The following is a 14003-nucleotide window of genomic DNA, read 5'->3' on the forward strand; positions in this document are numbered from 1 at the left end:
AATAGACTCTTTTCATATATATATTTATTATGTGAATACATGTTTAATGTATAAATAGAAGAATAATATTTATAAAATAACATAAATTATGTAATACATAATTTTTAAACTAAACTCCAGACTTTATTCAGATTTGACTAGTTTTCCCACTCATGTCCTCATTCTGTTCCCGGAACCCACATTCCATGTGGTTGTCATGTCTCCTCAGGCTCCTCTAATCTATGACAGTTACTCAGACTTTGTTTTTCATGACCTTGACAATTTCAAGGAGTACTGGTCAGGGATGTTGTAGACTGTCCCTCAATTTCGGTCTGTCTGATGTGTTTTCTCATGGTTAGACTGGGGCTGTGGGTTTCTAGGAAGAAGACCAGAGAGTTGCCATTCTTGTTACATCGGATCAGGGGCACACTACATCAGTATGAGTCTATCACGGTCATGCTAGCTTGGATCACTTGGCCAAGGTAGTGTTTCAGCTTTTTCATTGTAGAGTTACTCTTTTCCCCTTCCCTTAGTCTGTTCTTTAGAAGGAAGTCACTAGGGACACCTGGCTGGCTCAGCGGTTGAGCGTCTGCTTTCTGCTCAGGGCATGATCCCGGGGTCCGGGATGGATTCCTGCATCGGGCTTCCTGCAGAGAGCCTGCTTCTCCCTCTGCTTGTGTCTCTGCCTCTCTCTCTGTGTTTCTCATGAATAAATTAAAAAAAAATCTTTAGAAGCAAGTCACTAAGTACAGCCTACACTCTGGAAAGATTGTGGGGGCAGGGAGTAGCTACATAATTATGTGAAATTCTTCTGTAGGAAAGAGTTGGTTTCTCCTCCCATATTTATTTATTAATTCAGGCATTTATAGCAGTCTAGACTCATGCATATTTATTTTGCAATTTGGATTTAATCCAAAAGTACATTATATATTTTGTTGCTTAAATTGTTCCATTTTGGCCATTGGGAGCTCTTGGGTAGCCTCTATGTCCCTTTGCTGTGGCCCATCCTCGCGTTACTTTGCGACCTCCTTACTTTCCAGCATGACAAGATGCTCCTGTATTTGTCTTGTCCCAACCCTAGCATCAGCCATTTCTCCAAGGAGCATGGTTGCTTTCACTGGCGAGCGGCCTTAGAAACCAAGACCTACCAAAAAGAAAGAAAGAAAGAAAGAAAGAAAGAAAGAGAAAGAAGAAAGAAGAAGAAAGAAAGAAAGAAAGAAAGAAAGAAAGAAAGAAAGAAAGAAGAAAGAAAGAAAGAAAGAAAGAAAGAAAGAAAGAAAGAAAGAAAGAAAGAAAGAAAGAAAGAGAAAGAAAAGAAAGAAACCAAGACCTAGGTGCTAGGTGTGTTTGTTGCCCTGGGGTGGCCATTTCTAGGCCCTCTCAGCAGACAGAGCTAGGAAATGTGTGCAGACTTAGCCATGTAGACAGACACACATGTCCCTCCATTGTTTTGTAACCATAGCTATTTGCATATAAAAATGAAATTGTTTTATACATACAAATCTTATCCCCCTCACCTTACTAAATTGTCTTGTTTTTCTCTCCATTTTATCTCATCTCCTCTCACAACTGTGTGAAGTCAAGACCATTGTTATGCCATTACAGAGAGGGAAACTGAGGCTTAGGGAGTTTATCGTGCAGATTACACACTCTTAGGAGGAGATCTCCAAACTCAAGAGGCCTGGGAGTGCCGCTCTGTCCTGCCTCCTTGTGTCCTGAAGGCCTTCAAGAGGCTGACCACTACACTCAATGGGTGACGTTATAATGATGACCAAGCATTTGAGAAGTGGGCACCCCCTATCCAGGGCTGGGGGCATGGTGGTGAGTCACTGTTGGGACAAGTGGTATGGTGCTGTGATTAACAGGACAGACCACAATTCAAGGTTGAGGTGGGACTCAGAGCAAATGCCCCTGAGAGTAGATGCAGTCCAGGGTGCTTGACCCCAGGGAAGGGCTGGAATCGGGCCACCTGGGAAGAAGCTATGTGGGCACAGGTGTCAGGAAAGGCGTGCTCGGCGGGCTGGCACTGGGAGGCTGTGGGCTCAGGATTCTCCACCCAGTGCTTGCCCCTGCCAGGGGCCCCTGAATAGCCTCTCAGCCCACCCCACTTTCTGTGGCTTACCCCTTTGGGGCTCATCTTAGGTGTGGCATCAGGCCTTTCCTGAGCCCGCAGCCTTGGTAGGTGGGTGCCCTCCCCTCCAAGGTCCCCTCAGCCCTCAGGCCTAAACCAGCCCAGAGCTCCTATTTCCATATGTCTATCTGGTTGCCTGCCTGGCTCCTTCACAAGCCACAGAGGGCAGGTAGGAACAGCTCGGCCATCGTGTGCCCAGCACCAGGTCCCATGTGCCACAGGAACAGATGTATGGAGGCCTGACAAGTCCTCTCTGGAGCACCAGATGGAAGCATGTAAGGAGCCTGGGAGCCGTGGTGCAGCAGACAGCACCCTGGCTGCCTCTCCTTGGGGAAGGAGTGAGGGGACCTATGAGGGAAACTTTGAAATTCACATCCCAGCCCAAGTTCTCTGGCTTGCTAGTCTTCGGGAAGCCTGGCACCTGGGCAGCCCACACCTGTCATAGCTCAGTTTCAGCTCAGTCTACGTGGATGACAGGGGCTTCCTCCAAGTCCCTCCCCACAGGGCCACAGGATCTAGCTGATTTTCTCCCGAAGGAGGTCTCGTCCCTGGGCTCAGATAAAATTGGGCTGCTAAGAAACTCAGACTTGACCCAGTGTCCTGAGTTCCAGTACTTATGCTGCCACCTTCCTGCTGGGCAATCTCAAGCAAACCTTTCCTTTTTTTTTTTTTTTTTTAAAGATTATTTATTTATTTATTCATAGAGACACACACACACACTGAGAGGCAGAGACACAGGCAGAGGGAGAAGCAGGCTCCATGCAGAGAGCCTGACATGGGACTCAATCCTGGGTCTCCAGGATCAGGCCCTGGGCCGCAGGCGGCGCTAAACCACTGCGCCACCGGGGCTGCCCATCAAGCAAACCTTTGCATCCCATTGCTGGGCCTCAAGATGCAATGCAGCCCTGGGTCAGGACGTGGTATCTCACAGGCCCTTGCTAAACCGGGACTGCTGCTAGGGTGCTGATGCACACGCTTCCTGAGAAAGGGGTCACCCCCGTGTGGTCTGCAGGGCTTTGTAGGAGCTTTAGGACACTCCCTGTCCAGAGTGTCCTCCATCATTCCCAAACCATGCCCTGAGAAAGCAAACTGGGACTCAGAAATGCCCCTCTGCACCCCACCCCCCCACAGAGCTCCATTTGCTGGTCCTGAAGAAGCCTTGCCCAAGAAGGCACTCTCTTGGAAAGTGAAGCAAGGAAGGTTTTCCAGAGGAAGGACACCCAGAACTAGCTCCCGGGTGGGCTTACTGCCAAGGAACAAGAAGACAGGGTGCTCCAGTCAGAGATGTGTGTCCCAGCCAGGGCCATAAGGAAGACTATCCTGTTGTCAGCCCTGCACCCTCCTGAATGCCAAAAGGGAAGGGGGGCTTAGCTGATTTAGGCTCAGTTTTGTTCCCCCAAGGGAATCGAGGCAGCTCACAAAACCCAGAAGCCTGAAATGTTACAAAGGGAGTGGGGAAGGTAAGTGAAGGGAAAGAATTCTGGCAGGAAAGGAAAATGAAACCTGGAGTCCCCTCTCCCTGGGCTTGAAGACTTGGAACACCTGGCAGATGCAGGCAGAAGCACGGACGTGTCTGTGCACTCCCCCAGCAGCTGGGCATCTGGCCGGAGAAGCGGGAGAGCTCCCCTCTGCAGGGGGGAACCCAGGAGAAGCAGAGGACCCGGCACACGCAGTTTTGCGCAGCTGTAGTGCTGGTGGAGCTTCTTACCAACTCCAGGAAGAGGGGCATTTGGGCTGTGAAGGAGGCTACAGGTGGAGGCTTGGGCGCAAAACTTGGCCTTAGCAGTGACGGAGGCGGTGTTGACCAAATTTCTGGATCTTTCAGCCTTGTTGGGACAGGGGACTGTGACCCAGTGTGTACCAGACTCAGCACACTCTGTCCAGCTCCACCTGGATGACATCCACTTGATGTTCTTTAATGCTGGACATTTACCTCTGTGCACAGGACAGCGGTGGGAGGGCTCCTCACAGGGGACCACAGGCCGGGCGTCAGGGGCCCCCACCCACTGCCCCCCAGCCCTGAAGAGTCCCCTCTCCCGCCTGCTTTCTTCTCTGAATCGCAGATACCCAGGATAAGGCTGCAGGTTCCGTGACCGCTAGGGAACAGCCTAGTAAAGCCCCGGGCCGTAGTAGGGTCTCAGGAAAGGAGCCAGCGCAGCGCGGCGACTCGCCCAAGGTCACACGGCGGGGCCACACCCGCCCCCGAGCGGCCGGAGCCGGCCGGCGGGTCTGCCTGCAGCGCGGGAGCGGGGCTGGGCGGCGCGGGGGCGCGGGGGCGCGGGGGCGCGGGGGCGCGGGGGGGGCGCGGGGGCGCGGGGGCGCCTATTGTGCAGCCGAGGAGAGGAGCGCGGGGCGGGAGGGGCTGGGTCCCTGGCGGGCGCCCCGCGCCCAGTCACCTTCCCGCGACCCCTCGGGAGGAGGCGGGAGGGGCGGGAGGGGAGGGGCGGGCCGGCGGTTACCTCATCGCCGCCTCCGGGAGGCTCGGCTCGCTCGCTCGCTCGGCTCCGCGGGCTGGGGCGGCGATCGGCGGCGGAGCGACAGCGGGACGGAGCGACAGCGGGACGGAGGCGCCGCTCCTCTGCCGGCCCCGCACCTGCCCGCGCCGCTGCCGCCCTCGGCCTGGCCTCTCCCGGCGCCGAGGGGCGCGGGGCCGGGGCGCGCGGGGCAGGGCGCGCGGGGCGCTGGGCGCGCGGCTGGCCCATGAGGCTTTCCGGCGCGGGGCGCGGCAGGGCGCGCGGGCCATGGGGGGCAGCCTGCGGGTGGCCGTGCTGGGCGCCCCGGGCGTGGGCAAGACGGCCATCATCCGCCAGTTCCTGTTCGGCGACTACCCCGAGCGCCACCGGCCCACGGACGGGCCACGCCTCTACCGGCCCGCGGTGCTGCTCGACGGCGCGGTCTACGACCTGAGCATCCGCGACGGCGACGGCGCCCGCCCGGGGCACAACCCCGGGGCACCGGAGGTAGCGGCGAGGGCCGCGCAGGGGCGTGTGACAGCGCGCGGGGTGGGGGGTGGGGGGGTGCTGGGTGCACACGTGCGCACCAGCCCGGCCAGCCCCCGGTGCCGGCTGCGCTCCTGGGTTGGAGGAGGAACGTGTCCCGGTGGTTTGTGGGTCTCCCTCTCCTTGCCGGCCTGCAGTTGCCCAAGATCAGGCCCCAGGCCCAGCGATTCGGAAAAGCGGGTTTTTCTCATTCACCTAAGTGCCTGTGTTATTTGCCTGCCTCCGCTGGTGGTTCTGGATCAGTGCATGGCAGGCACGGTTGTGCCTCCCTGAGGGTGAGCGTGGGACACTTGGGGGCCCCAAGCAGAGCCTCAGTGGGGGAGGACAGGGCCAGACACAGGGGTGTATGTTCTAGGGCGATCATTCTTTGCTCCCTTATGCCTGTGGCAAGGGGCAAAGACTCCTTTAGCAATTTGTGCTAAGTCCAGGACAGACTTTGAATTCTTGGAGCTGGGTGGCTCAGAGAGGTGAAGAGGAAAGAGGATGCAGGATTAAGCGGGGCTTCCTGGAGGGGGTGACATTTGGGGTGACCCCGGAAGGATGAGTGAAGTTTTGATTGAAAGAAGTGGCAAACGTCTTGCAGGTGGAAAGAACAGAGTGTGCGTAGGCCGAGAGGCCTGCTTATGGGGTACAGCTGCCCACAATCAATAGTCCCCGAGGGCCTGGGGAAACCGCGTCCAGTGCTTTGACATTAGTCCTAGAGGCAGCTGTAGTAACCAGGGAGGGAGGGAAGGGGCCTGCCCCCAGGTGAGCTTTGGAAGGGGGAAGGAGGAAGCTAGGGGTGGGCAGAGGGGAGGCTGAAGGTGAAGGAGGGCTGGGAGCAGACAGGCTTCAGGCACCGGTTACAAATTGTTACCTGGCCACCGTGAGGGCAGTGGGGCTGGGGGCGCTCCGGGGAGATGGCACACAGGGGCCGAGGCCTGAGGATGAACTGTGGGTTTAGCGTCGAGACCCTTCAGAGGCTCGGAGGGTGAGAAAGGGTCTCTGGCAAACTCTGGCCTCCCTCCCCAGGAGTGGCCGGACTCCAAGGACTGGAGCTTGCAGGACACGGACGCCTTCGTGCTCGTCTACGACATCTGCAGCCCGGACAGCTTCGACTACGTGAAGGCGCTAAGGCAGCGCATCTCGGAGACCAGGTGGGGCCGCGGCCGCAGGTGTGCATGGGCCGAGGCGGGGGGCATTGGCCAGACTGGCCGGGCCTTGGCCCGAGGGGAGTGGGTGGGTTCTTCCCCCGGCCTGGCCGGCCTCGGTCCCTGGGCCACAGAGGTCCGGCGTTTCCTGGGACTCTGGCCACAGGAGTGTCCAGCCCCACGGAGGGCGGAGTGTCCGGCCGTGGGGCGCTCGGCACGGCAACCCTCCTCCCCATCTGGCCCGCAGGCCGGCGGGCGCCCCCGAGGCCCCCATCCTGGTGGTCGGCAACAAGAGGGACCGGCAGCGGCTGCGCTTCGGGCCTCGGCGCGCGCTGGCCGCGCTGGTGCGCAGGGGCTGGCGCTGCGGCTACCTCGAGTGCTCCGCCAAGTACAACTGGCACGTGCTGCGTCTCTTCCGCGAACTGCTGCGCTGCGCTTTGGTGCGCGCGCGCCCTGCGCACCCGGCCCTGCGCCTGCAGGGGGCGCTGCACCCGGCCCGCTGCAGCCTCATGTGACTGAACTGGACCGCGACGCCGAGGCCCGCGGCGGGAGGGGCCCAGCTTGATTGGAACAACCCGGTACCTGGATTGGACGAAGCTGCTCAACTTGTCTCGGATTGGGCAGGACACAGTCTCCTCCCTGATGGGACGAGGAAGCCGCCCACTCAGTCTCCTGGGCGACAGGACTCTCTCTGAGCCTCAGTGGACCCAGCCAGGCCCCAAGCTACATCCGGCTCGAGCAGGCGTTTCTGGGACCTCATGGGGTTACACTCCCATTGGATGGAAGGGACTTGGCCATGACTGGAAGCTGTCAGGTGGCTCCTGCGGCTTCACTGGACAAACTCTTAAGTCGCCTCCTCTCAGGAGGTAATAAAGGGGGAGAACAATTCGCACGCACCTGGAGTTTCTTGGGTTCACAGTGTGGTCAGAAGCCCCAGAGCTTGGAGCCGTCGGGCATTGCTCCCAGGCAGTGAATGCCAGAATCCCGCCATGTAATAAGGGTCCCCCAAAAGGTGTGATGGCCCCAAAAAGCGGACACAAGTGGCTGGAACAATACTTTACTGTCAGGCTCTGCAGGGCCACAGGACCTCAGGAGGGGTCCTCACTGGCCTCCTCTAAGGCATTCAATAATATTAGTAATTAAATAGCAACGCTCATCCCCCAACCGGAATGTACAACAGAGGTCCCATTGTGCCATGTGGTCCCAAGGGGTCTGGTCCCATGAGGTCTGGTACCCGAGAGGCAGGGGTGGGGGGGCTCCCTGATGCAAAGGGGTTAAGGCCACAAAGGAAAAGGAAGGGAAGGAAGGGGGCCTGGGGGCAGCTGGGCTGGTTCATCACATCCAGGAATCCGGCTCTGCCCTTGGGCTCACTGAGTGCAGGGCATGCCAGGACCCAGGCTCTGTGGATCCAGACGGGCGGCGAGGGCCCCGCGGTGTGGGGATGCGTGAGGGTTTTCGGTCTGGCTGTGTGTCCATCCGGCCCCGTGCCCAGGTCCTCGGGAGCTCCAGGCCGGCCAGCGGGCTCCCAGATGCCTCTGGCAGGCCCCCCACACCGGGGCAGGGGCTGCCTTCATCAGAAGAGCTGGACAGGGCCGGGCCTCGGGGCCCAGGCAGCCCATTGGCCATCCGGCCAGAGTCCCCGAGTTGGCCACCCTTGCCACCCAGGACACTGAGGGATGAAGAGGAGGAGCTGGAGGAACAGTAGGCCGAGTCAGGAGCTGGAGGGTCTGGGGCCCGAGCTGGGTCAGAGGCCGGTCCAGGGGGGGTCCCACCAGCAGCAGCCTCAAGGGCTCGGGCATTGGCCAAGAACTCCTCTTCCAAGCGCCGGAACAGTTGCTGCTCCTGCTTCGGGTCAAGCTGCAAGGGGGTGCGGAAAACACTGGCCGGTGTGGTGCCCAACTCGGGACTGGGGCTGGAGACCCGGAGAGGCCGGGGGGCCGCAGGGCTGCGAGCCCGGGGGGTCTGGGGGCTGCTCCTGCCTGAGCCCCCACTGACCCTGGCCCGGGGCACCCAGGAGTGCTGGCCGTCTCGGTCCCTGCGCACCAGCAGCACGCCCTGCTCCTCGCGGCTCTGGCTCCGGGCCCGCCGGGAGGGGCTGGGCGCCGACAGCTGAGCTCCCCTGCCTGCCGGGGCCCCGCGGGGCCGCCCCCGATCCAGTCGGTCTCGGGACTGGCTGCGGGGGGCGGGGGGCCGTCTTGGCGAGGCTGGGGTGCCTGTGGTCAACCGCCGGCTGGGCCGCTCCCTCCGGGAACCAGTGCCTGAATCTTCACTGCGGACACCGAGGGGGCCGCTCTGGGCTGAGGAGGCGGAGGAGTCGCTGTCCCCGGAGTGGCGGCGGGAGCGGGGGTGCGGTGGCAGCTGGTCCCGGGCCCTGGGGCAGGGGAACGACAGAGATGGGACAACGGGAGCCAGGACGGCAGGCTGCAGCGGCAGTGAGAGGAGGGAACAAGCAGCCAAGCGGTCGGGGGCGGGGAAGACACCTGTGGTGGTGGTGGGTGCTGGTGGGTGCTGGTGGTGGGGACCGTCAAGAGCTCCGGTCAGTCCTGGGGACTTCCAGAGAGAAGTGCAGGACTCGGCTGCAGCTTCCGTCAGCCAGGGTGCCCCCCTGCCCCCACCAAGGCAGCGGAAGGAGCCGGCTCCGAGCTCCCCCTCCCAGGCCTCCAGCTTCCTGGGCAGGCCAGAGGGAAGCGGGGAGGACTGGCAGCTGCCCAGCCCTCAGGGCCTGCCCCAGCTGTGTTGTTCGGTTGCTTGGGTTGTCATGGAGATAGGAAGCCAGGCCTGCCCCCACCCACGGGAACTTTTCCCAGGGTGTGAGTCACTCTGGAGCACAGGCTCCTTCGTCATCCAGGCCAGGGCGGACGCCCCCCACCCCCACCCTCTAAACCCTTCACCCCCAGGTCCTCCTGCCTCTCACCTGAGGGGCGTCTCAGTCCCCTCCTTTGAGCCCCGTAAGCTAATGGGCGTCACTTCCTGGCGGGAACTCCGCCGCTCGCCCCCAGGGGCTGGGCTGCCAGCACGGGGGCTGGGGGTGGGCGACACCCTCTGCGGGGAGAAGGCGCGCGCCCTGGGCTGGGGCGGGCGGTGGGCTGCAGGGTGAGAGAACAGGTGGCAGGTGAAGGGTGGTGCCACGGACACAGGCGTGCCCTGCCCGCCCGCCCCCCTGCCACGGGTACTGACCTGAGGAGGAGCAGCGGCAGGGATCATGCTTGTCCAGATAGTGCTCCAGAGTGTCCCAGCCACCACCCACGCGCACCATCACGTGGCTCCTCAGCACCTGTGGGAGCCCAGCGTGGGGCGAGTCACAGCTGGTCCGGTGGGCCAGGTCGCCCACTGCGGGCTGCTGCCTGCAGGGCAGCCCCCAGCTCTTACCCGCACAAAGATGAGGAGACTGGAGTCTCCCACGCGGTACTTCCCCTCCGAGACTTTGATCATGGGAAACTGGTCTGGGCAGGTGCAGGAGCCCAAGATCTCCCTCACCTGAGGCCACAGAGGAGAGGCTGGAGGTCAGGGATCAAGTCCCTCCTCCTGGGGCCTGATGTCAGCAGCTCCAGGCTGAGGAGGAAGCAGGTCCTTCCGGGCAGAGGGGACACAGATTAGCTTGCCCCAGACTTGGGTGCAGGCTCGACATTTGACCTTTCAGCAGCTCCCCTTCCTCTTTGGCTATCAGAGGTCAGGGAGCTGACCAGGAAAGGGTGGTGGCGCTGTGGTCCGGCCAGGGCTTGGGACCCCAGCAAAGCACATCCCTCCAGCCCCTGAGTCTGGAACCTGTCCTCACTCCTTCACCTACTTCACAGACACAAAAGCTGAGGCCCACAGGGAGGCCAGGTCCTGGGAGGAGGCAGGCCATGGGACACGGGTGCAGGGGAACCACACCACGTTGGTGCCAAGGACACATAGGATGCACACACACACTACCCCAATATGCACACACAGGCTGCAGGCCGAGCTAGCACACATCTGCCCACATGGCCCCCGCTCCCAGGCCAGGAGCTGCCAGGCTGGCTATGTGGGCAGCCCTGCCCGCCTCCCAGCCCACAGTGGAGCCAGAGGAAATGAGCAGCAGGTGGAGCCTCGGGTGACCCTGGCCCAAGACAGGGGTGGGGTGGCAGCCTCTGCCCATGGCCATCCAGCTACCCCCCACCCCCGAGATAGGCACATCATGGTCCTAACCTCCTGATAAGAAGGAAACTCTTGGCCAGGCTGCGGGGGTGTCAGGAATACCTAGGTCCTGGGAAAAGGAGGAGGGAGCTGGGGGCCCGGTCTGGCACCTTCTATGCTCACAGTCGAGCTAATCCTGTCCTCTTAAGAGGACTTCTGGCTCCTAGCAGCAGCAGACAGCAGCTCTGGGCCTGGCTTCCCAGATAAGTGATATGCGCAGAGCCCTGGGGAGTGGGTGGGCCTGTAGAGCCCTTGGGAGCTTCCCTAGGCACTCACGGAGAGCCTCCTGTGTGCCAGGCACCTTGCTCAGAGCCAAGCGTCACCGGCACCCACCCAACCTCGAGCTCCACGATGTCGTGGATGCAGCTGTCTAGCACTCGATACAGAAGGAGCCAGATCATGCGGCCCCCTGGATGAAGGAGTATACAGCACTTGTCTGCACGTGTAGCCCTTAAAGGAAGTGGGGAGATCATGCAGGGGAGCTCAGATTTTCTCCCAAGCCCAGCTGGGCCCTGTGACCTCACCCAGCACCTCTCCCTCTCTGGGTCCGCTCATCTCTCTGGGGCCAGGTATACACTTGATGCTCAACATAGGCACACTCCATGGGGCAGGCTGTTCCATTCCCGGCACACAGTGGGGGCGGGGCAGTGAGGTGGGCGAGCGCACTCATTGGCGGACTCACCAGCTCATCGAGGTTGCGCAGGTCACTGGGTGTCATGCGGGGGCCGCGGGAGGGAGCCCCTGCTGCAGTGGTAGTTTCGGTGGTGCCCTCTTCCACTGTGGGTGCATTGGGGGCCGGGGGTGCAGCGCGTAGCTCCCGCTCAATCTCCTGTTCAAACTGCACGAGGCGAGGGGCGAGCAGGCCAAGGCGGGCCCCACGCCTCGCCACCTCCAGCAGGCACAGCACCACGCTCTTCTCGTTCTTTCGAAGCACCAGGTCTTCGGTCTCAAACATGAGCACTTCAGGCACACCCAGCTCTGTTCGGCACCAGCCGATGAAAGTGGCCACGTTGTCGCGGGCCATGAAAGAGCCAGGCGCCACGCTGTGCGCCTGGAAGGCCACACCGCGGGCCGGGCGGGCAGCAGCCAAAGCGCGGGCGGCCTCAGTGACAGCATTGGCATGTTGGCACAGGGTGGTGCCCGTGGCCAGCCCCGTCAGGAAGCCATCACCACCACTGGGCAGACCCAGGCCATACAAGGCGTTCAGCCACTCGGCCAGGTCCTCTTTCATGGCCTCCACGTAGGCCTCACTTGAGCGGAATGGCCGCACGCTCTTGGCGGCCGAGCCGGCGATGCCAGCTACTGGGTCCGCCATGCCCGGGCCAGCCAAGTCACTGTGGGTGGGCAGGGACACAGGATTGCGGTGAGGACCCAGGAAGTGCTCGGTACAGACCAGGCCGCTGACCACCTGCAGGTCGCCTGTCATCTCAGGCCAGGTGCCTGCTTTTGCGTGCTGGCTGTGGGGAACTTCACCGAACCTCAGTTCCCTCGTCTGTGAAATGGGTGCAATAATAGTACCTTCCTCGCGGGACCTAGTGAGATAATTTGTAGGAAGGACTCAGTGTAAGTGTTCGCTAGTTCCCTCTGGGAGAGGGGTGGGCGACGGGCCACTTGGCTGAGTCCTCCCTCCCTCCCAGGCACGCACATCCTCACTGCCCCATGTGGCAGGTGAAGAGCGGAGCCCTGGAGATGCGGCCCAGAGCTGCGGACTCACAGTGGGCCGCGGGGCCAGGAATCCGGGTCCCCGCGGCAGGAACGGTTAGCTCCATCGCTCAGGGCTGGTGCCCGGCCCACCTCCTCCGCGAAGCTCCTGGGCGCTCCCTCCGCTCCCCTTCCCTAAGGGCTGTGTCATTACAACAACGACATAATAGCAGTAACAGCAGCCACAAAGGCCCTGCCCAAGGCGGAGTGTCGGTGATCTTAGTGCCATTTAACAGATGAGGAAACTGAGGCGCAGGAGGGTAAGCGCTCGCTCAAGGTCGCGGAGCAGCGGGAGGCAAAGCCAGGCCGACGGGGCCGACGGAGCGGCGCTGCGGCTCCCAGAGCCCCGGGCAGCCCGCGGGGGGAGCCAGGCCCCGCCTCCTCCGCGGAGCCTCCCCGGCGCCGCAGGCCGGGCGCCCGCGGGCCGGGGCTCGCAGGGGCCTCGGGCGGGCCCGGGACTCCGGCCCAGAGAGGGTGCGGGGCCGCCCAGGGTCACACAGCCCGGAGAGCGGAGGCCGCGGCGGCCGGGGCCCGGGTGCGCGCCGGGCAGGGGGGCTGGGGTCCCGCGCTCACCTGGCTCATCCTGCGGCCTCGGGGAGCATCGCCGCGGCGGGGCCGAGCGGGGCCGCGCCGCCGCAGGGAGGCGCCGCCCGAGCCCGGCGATCCGACCCCGCGGCTCAGGCCTCCGCCCCGCCCGCCCGCCGTCTCCGCCCGCTGTCTCCGCCCCGCCTCCCTGGAATTCGGATCCGGCCCGAGGGGGCGGGCGGGGCCGCGCGCTCTTAAAGGGGCAGCGCCGTTCCCGGGCCGGCCGGGCGGACGGAGGGAGGGGCTGGGCGTCCCGGCGGGGTGGGGCGGGACTGGGGCCCCCGGGCGACCCGTCGGCCCCGACGCGCGCTCCCTGCCCGGCCTGTCCCTGAGGCTCCTTCCAAACCTCCCTGGTCTCTTGGGGAGAGCTTTGGGCGCTTTTAATTGCACCCCCTGCCCGGATAGCTGCCCCTTCGGGAAGGCCGCCCGGCCTGATCCCCAGAAGACTCAGGAAGCGATAGGGCCCCGGACTGCAGAGTCACCTCCGCCTGGAGCGAACCGTCCTAGGGCAGATAAAGGAGGCCCGCGTGACTCGGGTGCGAGCTTCCGACCTGCAGTGCGGGCCTGGGGGAGGGGGAGGTGGCCGGTTAGGCCCACCGGGCGGGCCACTCCTCGCTGAATGCTCGTCTTTAACCTTGAGGTTTGGGGAGCCCGGTTCTGTGATGAGGGCGCCGAGGCCCAGCGGGGTCGGCAGGTGGCTAAGACCTGCGGATCTGACACCTTGGCCCCCGCCCTTGGGGGAGGCCCAATCCCAGCCACCTGTGGCTGCCCAGGTCGCGCACAGAATTAAGGGGAAAGGAGGACTAGAAGCTGAATGGGTCAGTTTGCCTCGGGAGGGTTAATCACTGCTCGTTTCTTTTCAAACTGCAGAGGAGGGACCTGGCTGGGATCCGCGGGAAATTCTGCCCCCTGCTGCTGGCTGGGCGGGGAGGCTGGGCCTGGCCCGGGGTGCAGCCTCCCAGGCCAGGCAGCCGCCTGGGGGAAGCACGACCACCAATAGCCAAGTCTCAGTGCTCTACTAAAGCGCCTGCTGTGTGCCCGGCCTGCTCTGTGCCCTTGACCTAAACTAGTCACCTAGTCACCTCTATGAGGGACTATCTTTTGCCCACTAGGGCTCAAGAGAGCAGCTGGTGGAGTCAGGGTTTGAACATGGCTATTATGGGAATATCCACATTCGAGGATCAAGGGCATCTGTTGAGTACCTGCAGTGTGTGCTAGTCCTTCTGGTGCCAGGCTGATCACGTACACCATCTGAGCCCTCAGTATTCAGTGGGCTCACAGCCCATGTCCTAGATACCCAAGTGGTACAGGTTCTGATCT

The 14003-nt window shown here is 62.1% G+C and overlaps 2 protein-coding genes across 6 annotated transcripts; one reads left to right on the forward strand and one right to left on the reverse strand.

Moving 5' to 3' along the window:
• The first annotated feature begins 4501 nt into the window (after positions 1–4501).
• On the forward strand, positions 4502–7127 carry RASL10A (RAS like family 10 member A). Its single transcript, XM_041729226.1, has 3 exons — positions 4502–5070; positions 6121–6245; positions 6487–7127. The coding sequence occupies exons 1-3, from the start codon at positions 4852–4854 to the stop codon at positions 6752–6754; spliced, it is 612 nt and encodes a 203-aa protein (XP_041585160.1). The 5' UTR covers positions 4502–4851; the 3' UTR covers positions 6755–7127.
• A 153-nt stretch (positions 7128–7280) lies between these two features.
• GAS2L1 (growth arrest specific 2 like 1) lies at positions 7281–12808 on the reverse strand. Of its 5 annotated transcripts, XM_041729222.1 has the most exons (7): positions 12672–12802; positions 12043–12240; positions 11080–11929; positions 9609–9716; positions 9417–9513; positions 9154–9325; positions 7281–8610 (listed from the first exon to the last, which is right to left on the reverse strand). In XM_041729222.1, coding segments are annotated over exons 2-7 (2265 nt in total). In that variant the 5' UTR covers positions 12045–12240; positions 12672–12802; the 3' UTR covers positions 7281–7574. The 5 variants fall into 5 exon arrangements, with proteins under 5 accessions (XP_041585156.1, XP_041585159.1, XP_041585157.1 ...); XM_041729225.1 differs by lacking the exon at positions 12043–12240 and having other exon boundaries at positions 12672–12808; XM_041729223.1 differs by lacking the exon at positions 12672–12802 and having other exon boundaries at positions 12112–12648.
• Positions 12809–14003: the final 1195 nt, after the last annotated feature.

This window comes from Vulpes lagopus, chromosome 14 (assembly GCF_018345385.1).
Source record: "Vulpes lagopus strain Blue_001 chromosome 14, ASM1834538v1, whole genome shotgun sequence".
Lineage (NCBI taxonomy): Eukaryota > Metazoa > Chordata > Mammalia > Carnivora > Canidae > Vulpes > Vulpes lagopus.

Excerpts from the sequence above, each read along its gene's own strand:
- RASL10A (XM_041729226.1), top strand. The coding sequence starts at position 4,852 with ATGGGGGGCAGCCTGCGGGTGGCCGTGCTGGGCGCCCCGGGCGTGGGC. Across the intron at positions 5,071-6,120 it reads ACAACCCCGGGGCACCGGAG|GAGTGGCCGGACTCCAAGGA; the intron begins GTAGCGGCGAGG and ends CTCCCTCCCCAG. Across the intron at positions 6,246-6,486 it reads CAGCGCATCTCGGAGACCAG|GCCGGCGGGCGCCCCCGAGG; the intron begins GTGGGGCCGCGG and ends TCTGGCCCGCAG.
- GAS2L1 (XM_041729222.1), bottom strand. Across the intron at positions 9,717-11,079 it reads TGCGCAACCTCGATGAGCTG|GTGAGGGAGATCTTGGGCTC; the intron begins GTGAGTCCGCCA and ends CTGTGGCCTCAG. Across the intron at positions 9,326-9,416 it reads CTGCCGCTGCTCCTCCTCAG|CCCACCGCCCGCCCCAGCCC; the intron begins GTCAGTACCCGT and ends CTCACCCTGCAG.